The sequence below is a fragment of the Atheta coriaria genome, unplaced genomic scaffold, assembly GCF_025399875.1.
Source record: "Atheta coriaria isolate IRGN ID8LTWV9N9 unplaced genomic scaffold, Caltech_Dcor_3.1 hic_scaffold_8_pilon, whole genome shotgun sequence".
Lineage (NCBI taxonomy): Eukaryota > Metazoa > Arthropoda > Insecta > Coleoptera > Staphylinidae > Dalotia > Dalotia coriaria.
The window spans coordinates 8,340,169-8,364,563 of record NW_027045450.1 but is presented as its reverse complement, the minus strand read 5'-3'; the positions used below and the strand labels follow the sequence as shown (position 1 = coordinate 8,364,563).

General features: G+C 35.3%; 3 protein-coding genes across 4 annotated transcripts; all 3 read left to right on the top strand.

Annotated features, from left to right (window-relative positions):
* The first annotated feature begins 7,448 nt into the window (after positions 1-7,448).
* LOC135797452 (protein rolling stone-like) lies at positions 7,449-13,721 on the top strand. The gene is made up of 5 exons (XM_065309815.1): positions 7,449-7,504; positions 12,103-12,192; positions 12,311-12,674; positions 12,948-13,131; positions 13,194-13,721. The coding sequence occupies exons 2-5, from the start codon at positions 12,148-12,150 to the stop codon at positions 13,429-13,431; spliced, it is 831 nt and encodes a 276-aa protein (XP_065165887.1). The 5' UTR covers positions 7,449-7,504; positions 12,103-12,147; the 3' UTR covers positions 13,432-13,721.
* A 557-nt stretch (positions 13,722-14,278) lies between these two features.
* On the top strand, positions 14,279-16,569 carry LOC135797453 (protein limb expression 1 homolog). The gene is made up of 3 exons (XM_065309816.1): positions 14,279-14,569; positions 15,108-15,271; positions 15,340-16,569. The coding sequence occupies exons 1-3, from the start codon at positions 14,491-14,493 to the stop codon at positions 15,901-15,903; spliced, it is 807 nt and encodes a 268-aa protein (XP_065165888.1). The 5' UTR covers positions 14,279-14,490; the 3' UTR covers positions 15,904-16,569.
* Positions 16,570-19,301: 2,732 nt separating this feature from the next.
* LOC135797217 (F-BAR domain only protein 2-like) lies at positions 19,302-23,138 on the top strand. Of its 2 annotated transcripts, XM_065309452.1 has the most exons (7): positions 19,302-19,465; positions 19,549-19,641; positions 19,966-20,068; positions 20,127-21,119; positions 21,179-21,311; positions 21,375-21,577; positions 21,645-23,138. In XM_065309452.1, exons 1-7 carry the CDS (start codon positions 19,396-19,398, stop codon positions 21,970-21,972), a joined length of 1,923 nt encoding a protein of 640 aa, XP_065165524.1. In that variant the 5' UTR covers positions 19,302-19,395; the 3' UTR covers positions 21,973-23,138. The 2 variants fall into 2 exon arrangements, with proteins under 2 accessions (XP_065165524.1, XP_065165525.1); XM_065309453.1 differs by lacking the exon at positions 19,549-19,641.
* Positions 23,139-24,395: the final 1,257 nt, after the last annotated feature.

Genomic DNA, 24,395 nt, shown 5'->3' with positions numbered 1-24,395 from the left:
AAAGTGAGGTTAATAGACTTTAGAATAGGTTATGTAGTTATGTACACACAATTTTTCTTGTTAGCAATGCATCTAGAGTGTTTAACTACTTTGGGTTTTTTTTATCAACGCTGTAAGTTATCTAAAATTGTATTATTTGTGATAAATGTAATTAATTTGCTCTATTTTAGAAGTCTACAAAGGAAAATGAGGTTATCTAAAGACCAAGATGGAGGAGTAAATTTCTCAGCTGTAATTTCATTGAGGTTTTAAGTTATTCTCTTGTTTCCAATTGGTGGAATTTCATTAAACATAACCTCAACATTTATCTAAAAAAGGCAACACTGTTTTGGGTAATATAAAATATTGCGTGATTTCCCCATTAGATAACCAAATTTATACAATAAGTAATGTGATTCTAACGTGTTGATAATGTGAGGTTAGTTTTATGCTACGGAATAGTACTTAATCATTTCTATTGGTAAAATATTTTATATATTTTCGCTATTTTTTCACATTTTTAACGTTTTTCTACTATTTTTCTTATATTTCTACCATTTCTTATTTATTTATCACGTGGTTAACTTGTTTGTTTCCAGATTAATAGCATAAAGTCTCCATTTTAATTGCATTGCATTTAATTGCATTTGATCACGACATATTATCCAATAGTTTAGTGTCGGTTGTATTTTTGAACCTTTTCGAAATGCAAATCAAAATCACATTATAAGCTGTCTCAAGGCCGAATGTACAATGCACATTACATGAGCGTATTATAATGATAATGGGAGATATCAGAATCATTGTATCGTCATAATCTCCCGACGTTAATCTATTTATCTAACACACTGGCTGAGTGTATCAGCAAACACTAAGTGAAGACATAGTCGCGACTACCTTACACGACACAAAAATAGAAATACATTAACAGAATGAAATCGAATATAAAGCAAATATTTACGGTATAGAAATGATTAAATTCTTCATTTATAAAAAATACTATATAGAATATTATCATTAAATAACATTGAGTTGACTTTTGAGGAAAAATTGTCAAATGTCACTTTTATCGAAAAATCTGATTTAATATTGAATAGATTTCTAACAAAAAATTATTTTAAGTTGATTTTAGATTAATACAGAACAAAATGATCACAATGTAGTTGTTCATGACCCAAAAATTCTAGTTTTTAATGAATAACTCTTAAATTAATTGAGTTATAATTATAAATCTTAGAAAACGGAATATTTAGTTCAATTCCAGGTTTAACAACCAAAAAAAGTTGTTTATAAAATTATTATTTAAATACTTATCAAGAATTATAATTTGGAATCCCTACTAATATTATAAATGCGAAAGTCCTGATGTTTGTTACACTTTCACGCAAAAACTACTTAACCGATCATCATGAAAATTTGTACACATATTCTTAGTGGTCCCCGAATGGTTATAGGCTACTTTTTATTAAAAAAAAAAATTTTTTAAATAAAATAAAGAAATTGTTTAGCCAATAATACCTCTGCATCTGGCTATTTGACTACTTTAACGCCATCTAGCATTCCAGCAATGAAGCTCAAACCTAAGTACTCTAGTACCATCACACTGTATTATCACACTGTATTACCGACAGCTACGTCAACATCAAATCCAATTGACTACACTATGGAGACTGTACACTATACTTCCATAGACTATACTTTCAGCCATTTTAAACTTCCCGCCATTCTACTTCATTGTTACTTCTTCTGTGACTACAGACGCGTACGGAAGCATCTTCATTATTTTAGATATTCGCGAGCGAAGCCAAGGGTTAAAGCTAGCTATAATATATAACAGATTCCTGAAGAAATTATTCATATAAGTTGATTAGGTTTTAAGTAATTAATGAAAACCAAAAATGATCACTTTACAGTTGTTCATGACCTAAAAAATCTAGTTTACAATAAATTATTCAAATATTTGCAATATAATTATCATTCTTAGAGATTACAATATGTAGCAAGATTCTACATCAAACATCAACAAAAATATGTTGCAATAAAACTGTTTTATAAACAAATAAACAGGTATTTAGCAAAAAAAGATAAAACTTACTCCAACCAACGTGTTAAATTTAATAAAACTAGAAAATACTACGACTAATGAAATGTATTTGAAAATGTATTATTTCGGGCAACTAATAAGGTAGTCATAACTATATACACAAAATACATAACATTTAGCACCGTCACGATTGTGGTATTAACCAAAAGCCAACCTGCACTAAACCACATGTACACAATTCTCAAGTAACAAGTGTATATTCTATCTCTCAGTCTATCTATCAGTTTCATTGATACGAGTATCGCCAACAAAAGTGAACGAGACTTTATTAAACCAAAAATAAAACAAAAAAACCATAAAAAACTTGTGTTGCCGTGTTAAAAACACCGACAAAAAAACAATAACGAAATAAATATTACACTTTCAATAGTATAACAAACTTTAACTGATAAAATCTATAAATGTTAAAATATTTAAAAATTTAAACAACATTTAAATTTAAATTACAACATAATATAAACTCGGTTATGCAAAAAGTCAAAGTTATATGTTAAACGTCGTGTCAACGCACCTCGCGTTTTTTATTTAAATTCGCGTTTTTAATTTGTTATCTTTACAGTCGCCGTTTCGCGCCCGGCTTGAATGATACCGTTGATTCGTTGAATAGCAAAAGCTTAATAGCTACTAGATTGTTGGTGGTTACGATTACGATGCTATTTCGCTACACGCAAATGCCGCCTAGGTGAATATAGTGAATAGTAATACCAGTTCAATTCCCAATTTGAATTGCCAATTGTGATCACTATCTCGATTGGGATTGCCACGCGGCGCCGGCGATACCCATCGAAGCACCGTATAAATATAGCGCTACGGTAATAAATCAAGTATTAATCTTAATTGCGTACTGAAATACATGAAATATCAATTAAACCACGTAGTGTAATAACGTAATATTTGTGCTGGAATATTTGGGACAATTTTAAGATTAACAATTAAGTGAGGACAACATGTTAAAAATACGTAAGTGTATTATTTATTATTATTTATTATTATTATTATTATTATTAATGGGTGATTGTTATTATTGAATTGAGAGAAAGTTGCTTTGCGCATCTGGGTGATATTTATGTTGATGAAGTGTGAAGAAGTTTTTTTCTTATTTTCTTTTTGTTAAAAGCATGAATAATGATTATTTATGCATTATAATTATATTTAATTTATAGTTTATTGTTGAATTATTTATTATAAAACATAAATTTAATTCGTCAAACACCTGTTTAAATGTATTTAAACATGAAATATGACTAAATAATGTGTATGGGCAACTTTTACCAGATGGCGCTTGTGTAGTGCAGTGTAAACATAACCTAAATTAAGTTGGAGGTTAAAAATGTCAATGAAGTAACAGGATATATTTTATTTTATTGTTTAATGCACAAATATTGATAAATACAACAAATTTAATGAATATGTGTTTTTTAGCGCCATCTAGGTTCAAATTACATAACTATCACTATAGTTTATCCCTACTAATATTATAAATGCGAAAGTCCTGATGTTTGTTACACTTTCACGCAAAAACTACTTAACCGATCATCATGAAAATTTGTACACATATTCTTAGTGGTCCCCGAATGGTTATAGGCTACTTTTTATTTAATAAAAATAATTATTTTTCAAATAAAATAAAGTAATTGTTTAGCCAATAATACCTCTGCATCTGGCTATTTGACTACTTTAACGCCATCTAGCATTCCAGCAATGAAGCTCAAACCTAAGTACTATAGTACCATCACACTGTATTATCACACTGTATTACCGACAGCTACGTCAACATCAAATCCAATTGACTACACTATGGAGACTGTACACTATACTTCCATAGACTATACTTTCAGCCATTTTAAACTTCCCGCCATTCTACTTCATTGTTACTTTTTCTGTGACTACTGACGCGGGTTAAAGCTAGTTCTCTATATTCTGTATATAAACTTTAATAACAAATTTTAGTATTTTATGGTTTTATATTTACAACCAAAAGTAGTCTATGTTTTTCTCTATGATATTATCTAACTCCAAACCAAAATGCATCAAAATCTGTTGCGTATTGTAGGCGTGAAAAGAAAACAAACATACTTACATTGGCTTTTATACCATTTTTATAGATACTTATCAAATGATAATATGCACTATTTTAATATCATGGTATCATCACTGGATAAACCAGTAATAATTATTGTTTGCTTATCAAACTAATATTTATTTCCATTTCTATATTTCCATCGTTTCCGCTCCCATTTGAGTATTGCGATAAAATCTAAAACACACATTAATCACGTGTATTCAAACACATCAAATACACATTCACGCACTTCTATAAATACTAAATTATAATATCATAATATAGCCTACACATACCACACTATTAGTAATTATTAATTAGTAATTAGTGATTCGTTGCAATCGAATTGAATAGATAAGACACTATTCACAATATGCACGATATTCATAATGCACTATCATTCATTGCCAAGTATTAATCGGTTAATCTGTTAAATATTCAATGTCATATTATATTCTTGGTAATTGCTAATTGAATATTGATTTATTCTGCATTACATGTATACAAAAATATTGGAATATTGAATTATTAGAATACAAAAATATAATAATTATTTAAAAAATGGTAAACAGAATATTTTGTGCTATTAATATTTATAGCGGTTTTTCACATTTTGTTATGTTGAAAATTATATATATGTTGCAATATTTAGCAGTATTTACATTGCTAATTTTAATTTTGCTTACTGATAACAAATTCTTGGAACATGCCATTCTTAATTAAAATAAATAAATAAATAAATAAGTCACAAGTTGCGCGAATCTTACATATAACATTGAATTTGTTTACATAATATTAGCTGAAAGATTAGGTTAGGAATCTGTCAGTTTTAATTTTAATTTTAACCCTATTTAACCTCGTTCAACTTGATTTTTAACTAGTTGTTTTTGTATTTTGTAAAGTTTAAACTAAAAACTTTCGCTAAAAATCAAAAAAACGTATAAAACTATTAATTTTGCGTCCTTAAAGAGCAAACCAACTACATAACCATACTTTTTACAACTTGTCTATTATCAATTTTGTTACAATCATTTGATATGCAAAATATTATACACTAGCTTTAACCCGCGGCTTCGCTCACGAATATCTAAAATAATGTAGTTGATTCCCTACGCGTCTGTAGTCACAGAAGAAGTAACAATGAAGTAGAATGGCGGGAAGATTAAAATGGCTGAAAGTATAGTCTATGGAAGTATAGTGTACAGTCTCCATAGTGTAGTCAATTGGATTTGATGTTGACGTAGCTGTCGGTAATACAGTGTGATAATACAGTGTGATGGTACTATAGTACTTAGGTTTGAGCTTCATTGCTGGAATGCTAGATGGCGTTAAAGTACTCAAATAGCCAGATGCAGAGGTATTATTGGCTAAACAATTTCTTTATTTTATTTAAAAAATAATTTTTTTATTAAATAAAAAGTAGCCTATAACCATTCGGGGACCACTAAGAATATGTGTACAAATTTTTATGATGATCGGTTAAGTAGTTTTTGCGTGACAGTGTAACAAACATCAGGACTTTCGCATTTATAATATTAGTAGGGATTATGTGAATGTTCGTGTTGGTTGTGTTGCCTAAGTAATTTATTTACTTCCTTATGGTATTTCTTTAATATTTTCTAATTATTTTCATAATTAAATAAAATTTACAACCGTACCTTTTCAATTATCATGCAATTATCACGCTGATAACGCGTGAAATGGTGAAAACCTGAAATAAATACTATTATGTATTGTTTTCGTAACTAGAATGTTTTCGCCAATTACAATTAGCATACCGTTCTGCAGAATCATAATTCAATTACATGCCTTTTAACTTTTAACAGTTATACTGACCACTCTACTCAATATAATTTTGAATTTTTTGTTTGAACTGTTTAATTGCTCTTTAATGAAATTTATCGCTGTTATTAATTGCTTATTAACTCTTTGGTGTCGTAATGATGTAATGGTACATTTCCACGACCCAAATCGACCAATAAATTTATTGAAGATGAAGGTAACAATTATTTAGTGAGTTAATAAGCGTCTATTACATCAGGAGTGATTGTTTTCGGGAGTTGAAAAATGGCGTGTTTTTTGATGCGTAAAATCATTTGGTACGAAATTGAACATCATTTATTGGTGGTGTGATTCTATCGTGGTCGCATGTTTCAAAATATATAGTCTTGGCACAGTTATTTGTTGATTACGCAGAAAGTATTTAAGGAAATAACTTGATTCTTTTAAAATTAGACTTAGAATTAAATTCTGCATCTATTTGAGTAAAATTATGTTATTTAGACTGACGCAACAAAAGTTATTAACAATTAAAAATGGTTGTAGTAAAAAATATAAAGTTGAGGTTAATTAGACTATAACTACTGATATAAAATTGGTAATAAATCAAAAATAATTTATTTGGTAGAAAATTTAATTGGGAATTAATTTATGAAAGAATTTTGGAAATAAATTGATTAGTTCAAGTGTAATTAAATAAAAACCATAGATTAAAGCTTTGTTTTTGTAGTAAAAAATATGTAGTTCAATTGGTTCAGTTATTAATTAATTACTTAAAACGTAATTGAGATAGGCGTATGATTCCTTTAAAAACATATTGCCAATTAAATTCTCTAACTAATAAACGTTTATTTATTTACCCTAGATTAATACACAAAAAGTTATAAACAATTAAAGTTCGCAATGCAAAAATTTATAAATTTCATACAAATTACTCTATATCTTGTGTAATAATAATTTTAAAAATAAAATTTTTACATAATTTGATGCACAATTAAATAACAAATAAATTTCTGAAAGAATTAGTTAAATATATTGATTAGTTTTCGAGTAATTAACAAAAAACTAACACAAACAATGTGTTCACATATGTTTGCAGATTGTAAGGGAACTAGAACTATATAAATTGACACATACGTGCCCATAAATTGTACCTAACTATAGGTATTGCAATTGAAATAATAAAAAATACAACACTGCGATTGCGATTGCGATTGGCAATTTGTTATTCGTGCACGAAACACGAAAGTACACGCGTGTGTCGTGTTGTTACTCGTTGACAGACCAGAGACAAGAGACAGTTAAATAAACAGTCTTCTAACACGCGGGTAAAACATCATAAATATAATAATCAATAAATAATAAGTGCACCAAGTCCTAAAAATATAATATATATCTTATTAAATTATAGTAAATGTATTTTATTTATTAAATTAAAATCTAGTGTAATAGTGAGATGTTTTTGGTAGTTATTGTGTTGTCTTGAAGTGGAACAGGGAACGTGTAGCAAGTGGCACGCGATCAGCAATAAACAACGAAATTGCAACAGCAATAAAAAGAGAAACTTACCGAGAGAAGAGGTGACTTAACATTTATTACTTTACCTGGTTAAATAGTTACTAACATGTACTGAGAATTAACTATTTGATTTTATTACGGAACAAATCGGTTTTATGCTGAAATAAGTAATAAATTTACTTGGTTTTCATAAACTACTCATATTAAAATACAACATTAAAATACAATGATTTAAAAACAATTCATGATAGGATATTAAACCTAGAGTCGCGTTTTTTAGTTTTTAATTAATTAATTGAGTATTTATTAATTAATTCAAATTATTTCTTTAAAAATCTCTTTGATATTAAATTATTTATTCAAATATTTAATATTTTGTTGGTAGCATTGTGGATTCAAAAGTTACAAACAAATTTGTGTGAAATTTTGAGAAATTTTAATTTTTCAACTTTAATTGTTTATAACTTTTTATGCAATAATTTTATTAGCATACCCAGTTGGGAGTTATGTGTAGAATTTAATTAAAAAGCTATTTATGAAAAAATTACACTTTTATTGCATATAGTTAATGAATAATCCGTAAATAACTACTCACTATATCAAACTTTAATATTTACGTCTCTAAAATTTGTAGTTAAACTTTAATTACTTAAAAAACAATGAACAAATATGAATGTTTGTGAATTTACAGCAGAAATAGATTATTTATTAAATTCTTGGCCTATTAAATCAATAATTTAACCAAAAACAGTTTTATCTTTAAAATTACGATCAAATTTAAGTAAATAATAACATTTTGAATAAATTCTAATCAAAACCGTTTATAATTTATTGATTATTAATCTAAAATACACATTTTTAGTTTATTTACACGCAGAATTTAATTCTGAATCTATTCCCGAAAGAATTTTGCTATTATTATGAATAGTTTTTGAATAATTAATTAAAAACTATAATAAACAAACAAAAAAACTTTTCTTACTTCTTATAACTTCCGCGATTGATATCAAACTCATGCATGAATACGAATATATGATGGGAGTTTTTACTTTTTCGTTCTTGAATGTATCAAACCTTAAAAATCGTGAAGGTTGAAGCGTCGTTCGAGTGTAACCGCCCACGTCGCGAATGCCTGCCGAGTTAAACCACCGCGAACCGAACCTGCCAATGTAATAATTACGGCCGTAATATAGCCGCAGACAGCGAGATCTGCGCTAGACGTTGGTGCAAATTAGCGCGGAGGCAGCTCGTAATACGTCAAGAATCCAAACGTATTATAAACTATTCTACATTGACTAGACTAGTTATAAAATTAACATTAGAAATACTCGTATACGATAGAGATCAGTTTTAAATTTCACATTTTATTTTCATTATCAAGATATCAAGGAAAATTCAAATAAAAATAGAAAAATTGTTTATTTTTGCGATTTTTGCGATTTTTTTTACGTAGTTTTTAATCAAAATGTAATTAATTTTTATTTTCTTGTTCATAACCTAGAATGATATAAGAAATGCTAATAATGCACTTTAACGCCATCTGGGATTGAATTATTCAACTACAACTATGAGTAAATTACCATATCAACTTTCATCCCTTATTTAACACCCTGTATATTATAATTTTCAATATTTTAATAATTAATATTCTATTCTAAACCAAGACAAACCCAAAAAATCCTAAATAATCAAAATCTGTCCATCCATTCTTGAGTTATAAACGTTGTAACTAACTCTCCGCTGTACTTTACACTTTAATCTATACTTACGGTCGTCGAAAAGTCTATATATTACTACCTATATCTTTTGTATGAAATTTAAGTTCATTGTTCTTGCTTTTTGCTTTAAAACTTGCTCCTTCTCATTATTCAACGAGGCCAATGTTTACCTCTTTTGTCATTCGCTCCACAACTTTATAGTTATTGCTTTTCACCTCTATGGAAACAACGTGCACCTTTACACATCAAAACATTCATTTCGTACACAACTGCAAGACGCAACAACAACCAAACCCAAAAACAGTTATTGCACTTAAATTTAAACATTTCAGTTGTAACATTTTAGTGCTGCTTTAATATTTCCGGATTTACTCCGGAATCTTCAAAGTTAAACCGACAAAATCATAAACTTATCTTGTTTATTTTTATGTGTGTTCTCTGTACTTAACTAAACACAAATAGGTAGTGTACTCGTATGAAGGTAATTGTGTATTGCAAATTTAAGTGAGGTGGAAGAGAGTGGTAAATGAGACTAATTGCGGACAAAATCTCATTAACGAATTTACGACTTCTGGTTTTTATTTGCTTGTGGTAATGGTTTCTTGGGAAACAAGTGCATTTCAAGCTCAAGACGTAAAAAATATAACGAAATACAAAGAAATATTAACAGTATTCTGTTATTTCTTGTTTAAAAATTAACATTTTGAAGCAAATTCACAAAAAAATGAATTGAATATAAAATACGCTTTATATTAATTAATTTTATTGAAATAGCAAAGCTAAAAGCATATTTATACGCAAAAAATAAGCATTTTGTGTATAATTGTGTTAGTTGTGTTGCCTACCTCACTTTTTTTACCACTTTTTGTACAGATGTTGCTATTTTGTATTTATTTAATAATTAAATGTTTAACGCGTGAATAACATTGTAATAATAAATGCATTTCAAGCATAAAAGTTAATAATTTAACGTACAAAACAAAATATAAACTGTAACCTTTGAAAACTTTTCACCTAACGCCATCTATGCATAAATAGTGGTAGTACTTTCTCAAAATAGGTTAAAATTGTAGAATGAAGTAAACTAGCGTGAAAAGAATATTTACATAGTTTAACTAAGTAACAACGATGTGGTTTTCATGGTTTGGTGTTGCGTTTGACGCTTGGTGCTAATGAACGTGGTCGCGTTTGTCGTTTGTCTCCTCGAGCATGTCGCGACGTGACAAACCGCAGCGTAACCACAGGTAACTATAGGTAACCAAACCGCGTGTTACAATTTCGCTTTTTCACATTCCTACTCTTCTCTCAAAAGCATTCAAGCGTAAAAGTAAAGAAACTATTACCTTATACAAAAACCTTTATTAATTGAAAACATAATTACTTCAAATATTTATTTACTTTTAATTATTATTTTCAAAGAGCTTATAAATCCTCCCTCCGATAACTTTCCCTTATCTACCAATCGGTGGGGCCTTGACTTGACTTGTGCGAAAAATCAATGCCAGGAATTCTGGCATTCATTCCCATTCCTATTACCAAACAGTTGCACTGCACCACTTAACCAACCACAACACAACCCTTAAATTGATTCCTATCAAAGTAATAAATAAACCTTTCATCTCTAATAATTAAATTAAATTAACCAACATAAATAGAACCTTATACTCGTATAAGGGAAAATTCAATTTGTCACTAATGTACAAGTAAGTAAGTCAATATATGTATCACTCTTTTGAGAATCATACGATCCTAACGAACCACTGGCGCGGTTTCCGATGAACCGCGTGCGACCCGAAGATCGCTCTCATGCACTCAGCGACACACCATCACTCTATTAATTATTAAACAATAAAAGCGAGTGTGGCGGCGCCCGGCAACCTCCACGTAACCAACTCCGGCTCGTGCCGAGCACGCGCACCGCTCTACCCAGTCAGTCGTTTTCTTACACCCCAAAATGCAAAAATAAAACAAAACAAAAATGTATAAACATAAAAAAGTGATGTGTGGGTATTGGTGCTCACCCTACATCTACATCTACGTCTATTAAAAATAAAACATAGGTAATGATAATACTAGGTTACGCGTTCAAATTACCTCGTGAAATAATGCTGAATGGAAACCCGTTAATATATTTCCATTCGTTTCCCCGCAATAATTTATAATTACACGCCAAGTGAAACATATCGGTATCATGCCCGTTGGCCGAATATTTTACCCTACCGGCGAACAAAAAATCATCCTTATATGGAACATTTATGCGCGGTTCACAACCAGCAGCCCGCCGCGTTTCAACGGAAAACCGCCGCCATTAATAATAAAACACCAATATAACCGTCTTGAAATCCATTAAATTCCATAACGCTCGCCGCGGGACGGTCGTCAGCGCCCAGTTATATTGATTAATATAATATTTCGTAAGCTTAGAAAGTGCTCCGGCCCTGGCACCGATTCGTCTGCGCGAGATCGATATATATGACCAGGCGGAAGAATGTCGACGCAATTTAAACTGCTCCAAAACTTCTAAAGTTTCATCAAAAAAAAAAAAAAAATCAAAAAATTCTCACGTTGATTACTAAATTAGATTCTGCATCAAACCCACGGCATATTTGCTGACTTGGGCATGATAATTTGACAAATGACCATCCGCTCACCCGACGCCGATTGAGATAGAATAAAGCAATTATGCGCAAAAAAAATGAGCAAAAAGCTTAAGCACCCATCATCCAGTTCTCCACACACGAACATCAGTACCCTCGCAATTGTTGCGCTGAGCGTAATAGACGCACACGCGTGGCAAAGAGGTTTCAGGTTGTTACCATCGAACTTGAACTTTAACCGCAAAGTAATCGGTGTTCATGAATTGATTGATGCACCGTTGTGTTTATGGCCAAACAAACAAACGCGTACGCGCACACTCATAACGCCTTTCTCATTATGCGCAGGAACAATGCTGGGAGCTGTGGAGGAAACGATTGGACATCTCGTCTATGAGCTTCAAGCACGAGGATCCCACCATCTTTGCGCGCAGCCAGGTGAGTGCTATTTGCAAATGCAATTGAACGTTTTACGGCCGACTGTAAATCAATCATTGTGTGGATGTTAATAAACGCATTCCACCACAGACTCTAAAAAACATTTTCTACATTTCAGTGGCAGAGGAAAAAAGACCCGAATGCATTCTATCTGGCGTATCGGGTTGTAATCACGACGTATTTGGTGATTGCTTGGATTTTATCCATGATAGATTCGGATAATCTGCATGAACCTTATATTTTTCATCTGAAATGGTTGATTTATTTGACTAACTGGGGATTCACATGTTGTGTATTGCAAGCATTGGTTTGTACCATTATGTTGGTGGCGAGATATGCGAAAATGCGACGGGGTGGATTAAATTCTGATCCGGATCTTGTGCCTAATGTACGCCTGTATAAAATCTACTGGTTTTGTTTCACGATTAGTGTTGACCTTGGGATTGCAATCACTTTGTTGTATTGGATTGTTATATTTAATCGTAAGTTATGATTTTTTTCTATTTTTAACTGTTTTAGACTTTAGTCACGGGTTTTAGTCACGGGGTGGTTAAAGTGACACTTAGCGCACTTGATACTTAATATTTAAACTTTTTAAGTGTTTTTAATGAAAAAATTTCCACAGCTGATAAAATGGAGATTGATTATCTGAACTTTAGTCACGGGGTGGTTAAAATGTCACTTAGCGCACTAGATACTTATTATTTAAGGGTTTAAAAGTGTTTAAAAGTGTTTTTAATGCAAATCTTCCACAGCTGATAAAATGGAGATTGATTATCTGAACATCCTGGTCCATTGCACCAATAGCATCGCAATGGTGATAGAATTATCAGTGGTTGCACATCCGGTTCGTCTTGGTCACTTCTACGTACCTGTGACATCCGGTTTTGTCTACACACTCTTCAGTTTCTTCTATTATCTAGCTGGTGGTACATCAAGGTAAATTTCAAATATAACCTCAAATCATTTTTTCTTAATTTTAACCTAAAATTTCTTCGTAGAGTTGATGAACCCTACATTTACCCACCTGTAGACTGGCGTAAACCCGGCCAAGCTCTCCTCGTATGCTTCGGAGCCTGTATCCTCTTGATGGTCATCCATGTTGTGACCTATGGTGCCTACCGCCTTCGTCTCGCCATCGCCAAACGTATAAAACTCACCGATGACGAAGCCACAATCCCTGTCGAAGATCAATTCCGTGGGTTTGATAATAACTGCCTAGCCAACGACACAGTCTAGTCCCGTAGTGCTTCGTTTGGTTATCCGTCCAATAATCAGTATTAATCTCTAGTATATCCACACACCATTTTAATTCTACTATGCAAAACCAAAGCAATTCAAGTCAAGTTTTACCCTACTACGTAAGAGAGTGATAAAAAGTCTGTAAAGTTCCTTGAAGTTCATCATAGTCATTAGAACCTAAATAAGATAAGTAAGATAACTAGTGTGATAGATTGTTGACTTTTGAAATGAGACCTATATAAGCGTTAAGTAATGATTAATAAAGTCGTAGTTGAGTTACATCACAATTCAGAGTTTCGGACGGGCGAGGGTTCATTGATTCGCATTTCGGCCTTTGGGATGCACACAGGTAGAGATTCTGTGCGTGTGTGTGTGTGGGTGAGACCTGTGAGTCAACTTTCCGGCGATTTCTCGAGACTTCTTGAGAAGTCCGTCGATTGCCCCCGAGGTGCATAATGTTTTTTTTTTTCTTTAGTGAAGTTCAAAGCTCACTCCACTTACTTACTCCAGTAAAATAAAAATTAAAAAAATGCCGCTAATCTTGATTTAGGATAAAGATAAGATTAAGAGGTTTTTCTAAGGATGAAGTAGATTTGAGTAGAAATGGTTGAAATTCGCATGTTATGTAGCGTTGCATCTTGATCTTAACTTGACTTAAGTTGAGTCAAGTGAGTCAAGTTCCGGCGCTTCGCCCAGTACGGCTACTACTCTGCTTCTGCGCGTCTACCTGTGCGTATACCATACCTGCGACCACCGCACATGAAGAGTATTTCATCTTTGTCTTTTACTGCGGGATCTCTGTCTGCGTTGGTTGGTCAAGTACGAGAAACGCATTACGATTTGCGAACGCGCCGCGGCAGTTCGCAGCCCGCGACCCGTGGAGCAGGAGGTGTGAGTGTGCGGAGGAGCTTCGAGAGTGGAGAGGTGCTCGCAGGCCCCGCACTCAAGTGACTTAAGTGAGTGAGTGCAGTAAGTGTGTGTGCGACTGTCGCCAAAGCTCTGGATTACTAAAGTGATGCATCTAGTGACTTAAGTGCTTAAAGACATATTCGCGCAATGATGGTTTATCCTGACCCGCAGTGGACGTGTCCTTCCACCACGCCAATGTTACAACTCTACGATGAGTCCTATCGAGGTAACCATTCAAAATATCACATTTTTGAGTTATTTATATAGATGTGTAACACATATACATGAACACACTGTATGTATGCATGTGTGTTGGTGTCTTGAGCGCGCTGGTTCTCACGGTGCCACTGCTCTCGCGCACGCAGGGCATGTCGCGCTTTGTGTAACGTGTTTTTTTTCCGTGTGCCGGGCTGAATTAAAATCGTTGTCGTGCAAAAGTGGACATTGCGAGTCATCCAGTTGTCCATCGATGACGAGCGGTCAAAGGCTCGCGCGGTGGCAGTGGGAGGAACGCCCCGGTGCAGAAACACTGACGTGACATAGCCAGACAGCAAAAGTCGTGTGTGCGCGCGCGCGCCTAGCATAAATTTGGTTCGAACTGTAACTGGGACCATTAAAACGTTTAAAAACTGGCTCCGCGACCGTGGACGCAAAAGGCGCGCCGCGAGTCAACTCTCCTTTAATCAGCACACAATGCTTTGTCTCTGCCCGAAATGCGCTTCCCAGAAGCGATTTGCTCTTATATGTCGTCTTGCATTTTCCAGTCAACGTGGTGGAAGCGCTGCAGGAGTTCTGGCAGATGAAGCAAGCCCGCGGGGCGGATCTACGCAATGGTGCGTTGGTCATCTATGAATCCGTACCGTCCAACACCCAACCATACGTCTGCTATGTTACTCTACCAGGCGGCTCCTGTTTTGGGAGTTTTCAGGTAACCATGTTAATTTCTCCTTCAAATACTTCTTCAAAAGTTAATATTTGTCTTTGACGACTTCCCAGAATTGTCCCACAAAGGCCGAGGCACGTCGGAGTGCCGCCAAGATCGCGTTGATGAACTCCGTCTTCAATGAGCATCCATCCCGACGTATCTCCGATGATTTCATTGAAAAAGTCGTAGGTGAAGCAAGATCCACCCTCAAATCCACATCCAATACTTCATCAGAAGACACTTCGGATGAAGGTGATCCCAATCGGGGAATAGGCGCGTTTCGCTTCATGTTGGAAGCTAACAAAGGAAGAACAATGCTGGAGTTCCAGGAGTTGATGACAGTCTTCCAACTGCTTCATTGGAATGGGAGTTTAAAAGCCATGAGGGAACGACAATGTAGTCGACAGGAGGTTGTAGCTCATTACTCCAACAGAGCTTTGGATGATGACATGAGATCTCAGATGGCTCTGGATTGGATCGCCCGTGAGCAGGAGACTTCCGGAGCCCTGCGAAGGGAACTCACCCAAGCGGAAAGAGAACTGGAAGCTGCTAGATTGGCTGGAAGGGAGTTAAGATTCCCCAAGGAGAAGAAAGACATTCTTGTGCTTGCGCATAGTCAGCTTAATGTCAGTTGAATGAAGTGTGGACCTGGAGGTTCGTGTGATACCAGCGCCAAATGAAGAAACAATGCATTTCTTTTTTCTTTAGCTGATAAGTGAGACTGCACGACGAAACTAATGCAAGTGGTTGGTGTGTGTGTGTTCGTGGAGTTTTGAGCGTTTGCGACACCACAAAGACAAAGCGAGAGCGTGCACGCAAGAAACACGTTACTGCGCCTGCTTGCGCTGCGCCGGTGAAGAAAGAAGTGCAGACGAAACAGCAGCCACGCTGCCGGCTGTTGCGTTGTTGATTCTTGGCTGTTGCCGCTTGACGAACGCCGGCTGCCGCGCGCTTCTTCTTCTTCTTCGCTGCACGCGGCCCCGCTTCGGGTCATGGGAAGAACGCGGGTCGTCGGAAGTCGGCCATTCTTAAATCAACGCATTGTCCGCGACGCGAATGATAGATGTGTGTGCGAGCGAATGTTCGTTTTGTTTTTGAAGCGATCTCATAGATGTTTAATTTACTGCATTGCTGCATAATTTATTATATCGATTTCGATTTTTTTTTTACTTTCTTACTTCGTATGATAGTTTAACGGCGTGTACAGACTTTAATCGCTATGTATATAACACTTTTTTGATTGATTTATTGACGTACGCATGTGATGCGCTATTATTTAATAAAAAAACACTTTAAACATTTCCTGTGGCGTGTTTTTTCTTCTTTTAACTACTGAGCTGTTGATAATATAGCAATTTTAACTTAGCAGTTTGCATATAAGTTTTAAAATGGCATATCAGCAGGATTTGCAGCAGGAAATTCAAATATTTACAATGTGTCACACTGTAAAGATTTAAATATTGATAAAAATTTAAAATACATGTAAAAACTAAGAAAATAAAGTCTAGAATCAAAATTGGGCATAAGGCATTATTAATAATAGTGTTTTAAAGTACTATTGTTTAAATATTTAATTATTTATGTTGTTACAAATATTTGTGTGTCACTTTGTATTAACCGTCAATGTTAGTTTCAAAATGCGGCTGCAGATGTCAGCACCAATCAGAGCACATTATATTTTTGCTTTAAATTTTAAATTATTTTAAAAACAAGACGTAAAATATATCTAATTTTTGTTATAATATTTATATCTTGTTCTACGTCTTTTTATTTGTTGATTTTTGACTAATTAATAATATTTTATTATTTTATAAATAATTCTGAAACCGTACATGCAGCGACACCTAGCGGTCGCTTTAAAAGATAAATAAAATCATTTTTAGTTTTTAAACACTTTGCGCGTCAAAATCTCAATTGTAATTGTATTTTATAGCTAAAATATTCAAGTAATTTAATATTTTATATCTTAAAAGTGTAAATTCTGTGTGATTGTTTCTATTACTTTATTTTCTTTGATAACCCAGCGCCGTATGTTGGAGTTTGACGGAATCATAACAGTACACATCCTTCGTTTTATGCGCTGATCCGCCCCCCGGTTGTAATCATAATCAGTTGTGAGTGTTTAGCGTAAGAGCGTTTACTGCCTGCGGCGCGTTTAATGCCCTAAACGGCCCCAACGCACCGGAATCTCCCAATACGCAAAAATCATCACCGGCCAGTGCGACCACCCTGCGCGAGTTTGTGCTCTGCGTGGTGCAACCTGCGATGAAAGTGCCCCAGCGAATATAAACCATGACCGTCGCGTTTAACGATTACTTTTGGGTGAGTGTACGCCACTGCGCTTTTGTTTATTGCTCGCTATGGTAAATAAGCTATGGGATAACATCATAATGCGCTGCGTCACTTGCGACGATTCGTTTTTGTTTCTAACAAACGACAAGCAAACAACAACTAGGTTATGTTCAGTAATCAGTAATCCAATACGATTTACTTTTATAACACACGTAACGAATGTAATTAGCACCGGCAATTAATCGAAGAACAAACAGAATGAACTGCTTCATTCGATCCACGTGAGCGTTTCAATGCGCAGTAATAGGATATGGTATTAATTCAACTTTACAACAACTTTAAACAGTCATAACCCTAGTTATAGTAGATATCTATGCGGATAATGTTCAGTTGGCAGGAAAGTATTAAGTTGGAGTGCGTGAAAATGTTACGGGTTTCTTCTTACAACGTAAGCCAATTATTATTGATTATTTTCTATGCGTTGAATGCATTCATTGAACGCAACGAAGCGCCGACGAGTTTAACTTTAATCTGTGTCCTTCACTTCACTGCCAGTCGAATCAGAGTCCGAGTTTTAACTAGTTTAATGTACTTGTAACTTGTGTTATGTTGGGAGTTGTGATTTGTTGAGTGCATTCATTGATTCACCAACAGCACAACAAGTTGCATTCATTGCATTATCAACATGCGCATTAAATATTAAATATTTTTATTAGTTAATTCGGAAGGGTGTAGTTTAGGCTTTACGCCACTCTGCAAACAAAAACGACAAGGAATGAGGATAACGTCAGAATTTATTCACCGCGTTGGTATGATCAAAATGCGAAGAAGCGATTTTATTGCCAAATAAAATTTCGCGCAGGCGAAAAGTACTTGATATGTAGGTACTCACTACGAAGCCACGTAAAGTTTGGGGGGTTAGTCGCGTTACCCTCCTACGATATGAAAGTGTACTGGGACGCAGGACAGATGCCAGGCACCTGCGTGCTGAAATTGCACCCGGAAAGAAGCTTGCCTGCTAGCCCAGAAACTCCTGCATTATTAAGTTAGTTCGCTAACCGAATTACGCTCAAATTTGTTTGCAGCAGTCGCCCGCCCGGCAAGCACAGATTACGCGATCTTCCCTGCATCGTCTACAAGATAAAGTAAGAATATTTGCGCTCAACTAGCATCGTTTTATCCGATAAAAGTCACACGTAAAACCTGCTTAATTAAAACATAGTAAAATGCATTATACGGTAAGCGAAAGAAAAAATTACGAAATTAGATTCGAAGTCAAGGAGTCAAAAAACGCGTGGTGGTGGTGAAAAACCCGCGTGTCCGTAGCTGATTGCAGGAGCGGAAAAACTTTTTACTAATTAACTCGCGCGCGCGCGCAGTTTCAGGGATGAAATGCCAACTGTTGCAAAAAAACTAGCGCTCGTAAAGTTACGGAAAAACCGCGCTTTTGGAATTTGAGCGATGGTTGAAATGGTCGAGAAAAATGAAAACGCGACCGCTTTTATTTGCGCCGAATGCAAGCCACTTTGAAGACGTACTTGAGACAATATCTTGAGTTGACTGTTGATAAATTACTGGAACACTTTGTATTGAGCAAGTACTGGACTTAGCAGGTTAAGATTTGTTAGATTTTTCTGTGTTTTTGTGTTATGTGCAAGGAAACTTTGCACTTATAGGTCTAGTCGATTGGAAGAATCCTCCCCAGCAGTTGCAATCGCGCCAGTGCTGGACACTTGGAACCACCTTCGGCGTTGGCGACTGCTGTCGGAGCAAGTGGTGGCGCAAAAGCCGTGAAGCGCGAAGGTAATGAGAGCAATGTAACCGGGACACAGGCCATGCCAACACATGCAAAATCATCCCGCCGTACAACCTCCCTTCTTAATCTCTTCATGTCTAACTCGCAGGGTATGTGATGACCAATCGTGGGGCGCGCGCTCTCTAAAACTAACCCTTGGGTCTGTTGTGTTTGGGGGGCTGTGTGATTGCAGGATCGCGCGAAGGCCGAGCGGGGCCGAGCAGCGCGCCGTCGAGCCCGACTAATCCTGGAGAAATGACGCGCGGCGTGCAGCGTGGATCGAAATGTAATTGTTTTAGACACATTAGCCACATTTACCTCTCTCTTTATATATAATATATGCTCATGCCATGTTTGCTTCTTTAATGTAAATGACTGGACTCGTTGGCTATTTTTGCTTAGTGTTGCACCGATAGATCTCTTGATTCCCGAGCAGTGTTGGCGGGTGCCTGCCCCATCCCAACCAGTTTGATTTTTGAATTTTAAGCTACTCTTAACACACTTTTTACACACACTCGCCACACTTTAATCAAGTCAACTAATTGCATAATCTTTTTTATTCACGTTTAAGATCTTGGTGTTGTGTTTTAATTGATTGATGTGGATGTAGGGTTTCTGAGGAGTCGACGGGACAGGGCCAGGCAGAAGAAGGCGAATAAAAAGAAGAAGGATAGCACGGACAATCAAAGCAATAAAGAAGAAAAATCAGATTTGTACGATTGCTCATTTTTATCTTATTTATTTTATTTCATTCACATTAATAACTTATAGGGAAGAAAAAGAAGAAACGAGAAAAAGTCAAACCCTCGTTGAACGAGACCCAGATGCACCCGAAGTCGATGAAGATGGTTTCGTCGTGCAGCCAACCACACCAGCCAATTGGACCAATGACAAAGGCAGTTTCTATTCCTCATCGGATTCCGACTCTGATGATGACCGGGAACGAAAAATACGCGTTGAAATCAAACCGTTGAACAATGGCGCCGCTCCCATGTCCGCATCCGTCGATGAATTACGCGCCACTGTCGAGAATCTTTACCTGCTTCCGGCTGGCGGTCGTCGTGGTTCAGCGCTCGACTCCCAAGACGCTGCGATGAAACGCTCGCAATCCGTTTCGCAACAATTAGGTGGTAAACCAAGCAGTGACCTACTGGGCTTAAACTTTCAAAGCCCGGCACAGTCCAATGCTTCCACTCCGACTAGCACTCATCCGTACGCTCCTTTACAAAGCCCTTCACAGCCCACACTAAACTCACCAACTTTATCAGCTTCTTCGAGGTATGCCGATCTGGGGGATATATTCTCCGAAGTCGGGGAGATACAGCCCGCGCCTAAACCTCGCCAGACCCCGACTCCCACCAGTGGGTATATGTCTATTCCGAGACCGCCTTCGAGAAGATCCGAAGCTGCCACACCGCGTGGTCATATCAGTCCGTCGAACATCTCGAGGGCAGATAGCGTGGGTAGTCTTGAATTTCGTACTGCTTGTGTACCGGTGGGGGTGTCCAGAGGGCCTTCACCGTTGACCATTGGAATGGCGGATACTATTCCGCTAGCTGTTGCTTTTCACGAGATTGTGCATTCGTATTTCCGTGGGGCGGATGAGACAAAGTGTCAGGTGAAGATGTCTGGTGATATGATGCTCTCGTTTCCTGCGGGGATTGTTACAGTGCTGGCGAATAATCCTAATCCAGCCAAGTTGACTTTCCGCGTGCACAATACGCAGAAACTTACTATATTACCGAATAAACAATTGGTTACAATGTAAGTTTTAACTTACAGATATTTCATACTAATTTTTAATTTAAATTTATTTTGTGTAGTGATGGTAGTCAATCAGCGGTTGACTCAAAATTCCTCGAGTTCAACATGACCGCGCTAAGTGCCCTATTAAAGAAGCAGTCTGAGCTAAACCCGACTGCTTCGTATTTCAACGTGGACATCCTAAAATATCAAGTTAGTTCCAAGCACATAATCATGTCTATATTAAATTTATATGGATTTTTTGTGTATTTATAGATTAAACCGAAAACCGGAGCGAATTCATGTCCGCTCCAACTAGTGGCTTACTGGAAGTGTGAAGAAGCTCACACCGACCTGAAAGTAGACTACAAGTACAACTCGCATGCAATGAGCTCGGCTTCTCCTCTATTGAATGTCTCCGTGACTGTTCCAGTTGAGGGTGAGGTCAAGTCTAACCAATCTAAACCAGCCGCCATTTGGTAAGTCTTATAAAAACCGTTAATTAAAATTTAAACAAATGCGTCATAAACTGGGTGGTTTCACCAGGAACAGTGAATCGAACCAATTGGTCTGGAAATACACTGAATTATCTCTGCACTCGGAAAACCACGGCGTAGGTTCTATGCTAGCACGAATTGATCTAGATTCTGGACCAACGAAACCCACAACTATTTCGGCACAGTTCAACTGCGAGGGTACTACGCTATCAGGTATTGGTTTCCATCTGCAGGGAGCTGGATATCGGCTCTCACTAGTCAAGCGCCGGTTTATCTCAGGGCGGTACATCTGCGAGGGCGATTTGAAATTCTCCAGCGCTGGGACTTCCGGGACAGCCACTCCGTCGTCGACGACCAGCACCACCGGCAACTGCTAGCATTCCAGCTTGACGACATATCAAACGGCACTCTACACGCTAGTGCTGTAATTATATCGAATTCTAGGACCTAAACGTAAACCTGACACATTCAAACTACACACACACACGTAAAACGCTATAAATATTATACAATAATCGATTTAACGACGACGAGATACACAAGAAATAATGATCTAGGCGATCCGGGGACGACCCGGGATGTAATTGTAAGTATTTTCATGTTACGAAGGCGTATATTATATAGTTTATGATGCTATTTTATATAATCCTGTCATTTTCGGCGTTTCGTCGTTTTGTTAGCACCGAGATAGGTAGGCGTAGGATAATGTATACATAATTTTGATATATTAAGCTAATTTTAATAATGTTACGAACGTGTATTGTGCAAACGACGCTGAATTCGATGGAATTCACGCAAAACAAAAGACTATTTGTTGACAAACTCAAGTTTGTTTCACTTTCACCCTGGCTTTTACTTATAAATTACAGATTTTATTCGTTTTCTGCAATTATCTAGCATTTGTGCAATTTTTTATTGCATATTTCATAATTATATCATAAGTTAATGATAATTAATTGTTAATATCATTAATTACGTTGCATATGAGTACAATACATCAAATTTGCACATCTGATAAATATTTGCAGAATACACAGTTGGAATTGTTTAGTTAACATGAACATTAATGGATATGGATATAAATACGCTTGAGTTTATTTCCTTCCATTCAGATTCAAACAATTCCGATTAATACTCGATAAAATGAAAGTTAATACAGTGCTGCTGTTGATAGCAACAGTTATATTATTGCAATGGAATTCTTGTTATGGTGATCATTCCTCTACATCGTCGTGTTCGTCCTCTTCTTCATCAACATCCGGTAAAGATTTTTGAATTTTTAATGTTTAATTTTGTATTTGAACTGTTTGAATCCTGTTTTAGGTCACCACTGCATTAATTGTCTTATATATTACTCTAAGGAGTATTGTAATTCTATTGGGAAGGATCAAATTGAAGCTACGTGTTATAGATGTTCGGCTTGTGTAGACCGGAAGCCATGCAATTGTTAATTTTGCTCTACAAGATGGTGTAAGAATTGCAATCTCTTATTTTACATTTTAAACATTTCAAATTAAGAAATAAACTCAAATCATTTTCGAAACACGTATGTTTTATTAACGTTAATCTTTAATTACTTGTTAATCTCTTTTGTCCGTGTTTAATTGCGTAATTTTTGTAAACAATTTACTTAAATGTCACGTACAAATAGGAAATATACCTGGTATAAAAAGCAGGTATCACTTATATTTCTAACACAATTTTATCATATACTCGTACAATTCTGCAATCATAATAGTAACAAAATCAAAATGAAAATTAAATTTGAGTGTTTATTACTCGCAACAATTGTTTTGTTGCAATTGAGTGCGTCAAATGCTTCAAAAGAAGAAGAAAAAATTACTATCGGTACGTTTTAGTACTCAAAAGTTTTAAATTATAAACAAGAAATTTATATGATTAGGGAAACCGATATCATGTGTGTTTTGTAAAAAGTATTGGTCTAAAGAAGAATGTGCGGCACTTGGAAAGGATCATTTTGAAGGAGATTGTCAGAAATGTTCAGCTTGTGTGGACAGAAAACCAAAGAAATCTAAAAAATGTCACGATAATTAGCATTGCCTGATTAACTCCGATTAATGAAAATGTTAACTATGATTTATAAAATGTAAGTACATTGCAACACACCAGCTATTTTTGTACAATGTAACAAAGAATTCTACATTTTCCACATGTAACATGCAATAAAGAGTGTTAATATTTAATAAGCAGGCGTCCTCATTAAGTTTGCTATAAAAGATGGGAATTATTTTTATTCAAATCATTTACATTTGTTGTACCATGTCAATGTCTTGTGCTTAAACCAACTTAAAGAAAAATGAAAATTATTATTGTGTGTTTGTTAACATTGACAACCGTGTTGTTGCTGCAGCCATGTGTTTCGCAAGCTGACAAATGTAAACTTCTTATAAGTTTTTGTTGTGGAATGCTCGTTTTCATTGTTTTCTTTATTTATTAGATGGACCATGTATAAATTGTTTAGCATATTATTCCAAGGAGTACTGCGCCACCTTGGGAAAGGATCAAATTGAACAAACCTGCCATAGATGCTCAGAATGTGTTGATAAGCCCATTAAAAACTGATTTATCAATCCAGGATGAAAGTATTGATTTAAATAATATTCATATTGTATGCTAAACATTGTAATATTTTTAATTTTGTTAAACTTAGTATCGAAAATAAACCTGTTTTAAGTTTTTAATTTTCATATTGACCTTAGAAACATCATTTACTATTTTGTGGCTACCATTTTATAGCTCAAGATATCCTTCAGACGCTCTAGGTGTTAATTGACAATAT

Excerpts from the sequence above, each read along its gene's own strand:
- LOC135797452 (XM_065309815.1), top strand. The coding sequence starts at position 12,148 with ATGAGCTTCAAGCACGAGGATCCCACCATCTTTGCGCGCAGCCAG. Across the intron at positions 12,193-12,310 it reads CCATCTTTGCGCGCAGCCAG|TGGCAGAGGAAAAAAGACCC; the intron begins GTGAGTGCTATT and ends TCTACATTTCAG. Across the intron at positions 13,132-13,193 it reads CTAGCTGGTGGTACATCAAG|AGTTGATGAACCCTACATTT; the intron begins GTAAATTTCAAA and ends ATTTCTTCGTAG.
- LOC135797217 (XM_065309452.1), top strand. The coding sequence starts at position 19,396 with ATGCCAACACATGCAAAATCATCCCGCCGTACAACCTCCCTTCTTAAT. Across the intron at positions 19,642-19,965 it reads CGTGCAGCGTGGATCGAAAT|GGTTTCTGAGGAGTCGACGG; the intron begins GTAATTGTTTTA and ends ATGTGGATGTAG. Across the intron at positions 21,578-21,644 it reads TCTAAACCAGCCGCCATTTG|GAACAGTGAATCGAACCAAT; the intron begins GTAAGTCTTATA and ends TGGTTTCACCAG.
- LOC135797453 (XM_065309816.1), top strand. The coding sequence starts at position 14,491 with ATGATGGTTTATCCTGACCCGCAGTGGACGTGTCCTTCCACCACGCCA. Across the intron at positions 14,570-15,107 it reads CTACGATGAGTCCTATCGAG|TCAACGTGGTGGAAGCGCTG; the intron begins GTAACCATTCAA and ends TGCATTTTCCAG. Across the intron at positions 15,272-15,339 it reads CCTGTTTTGGGAGTTTTCAG|AATTGTCCCACAAAGGCCGA; the intron begins GTAACCATGTTA and ends ACGACTTCCCAG.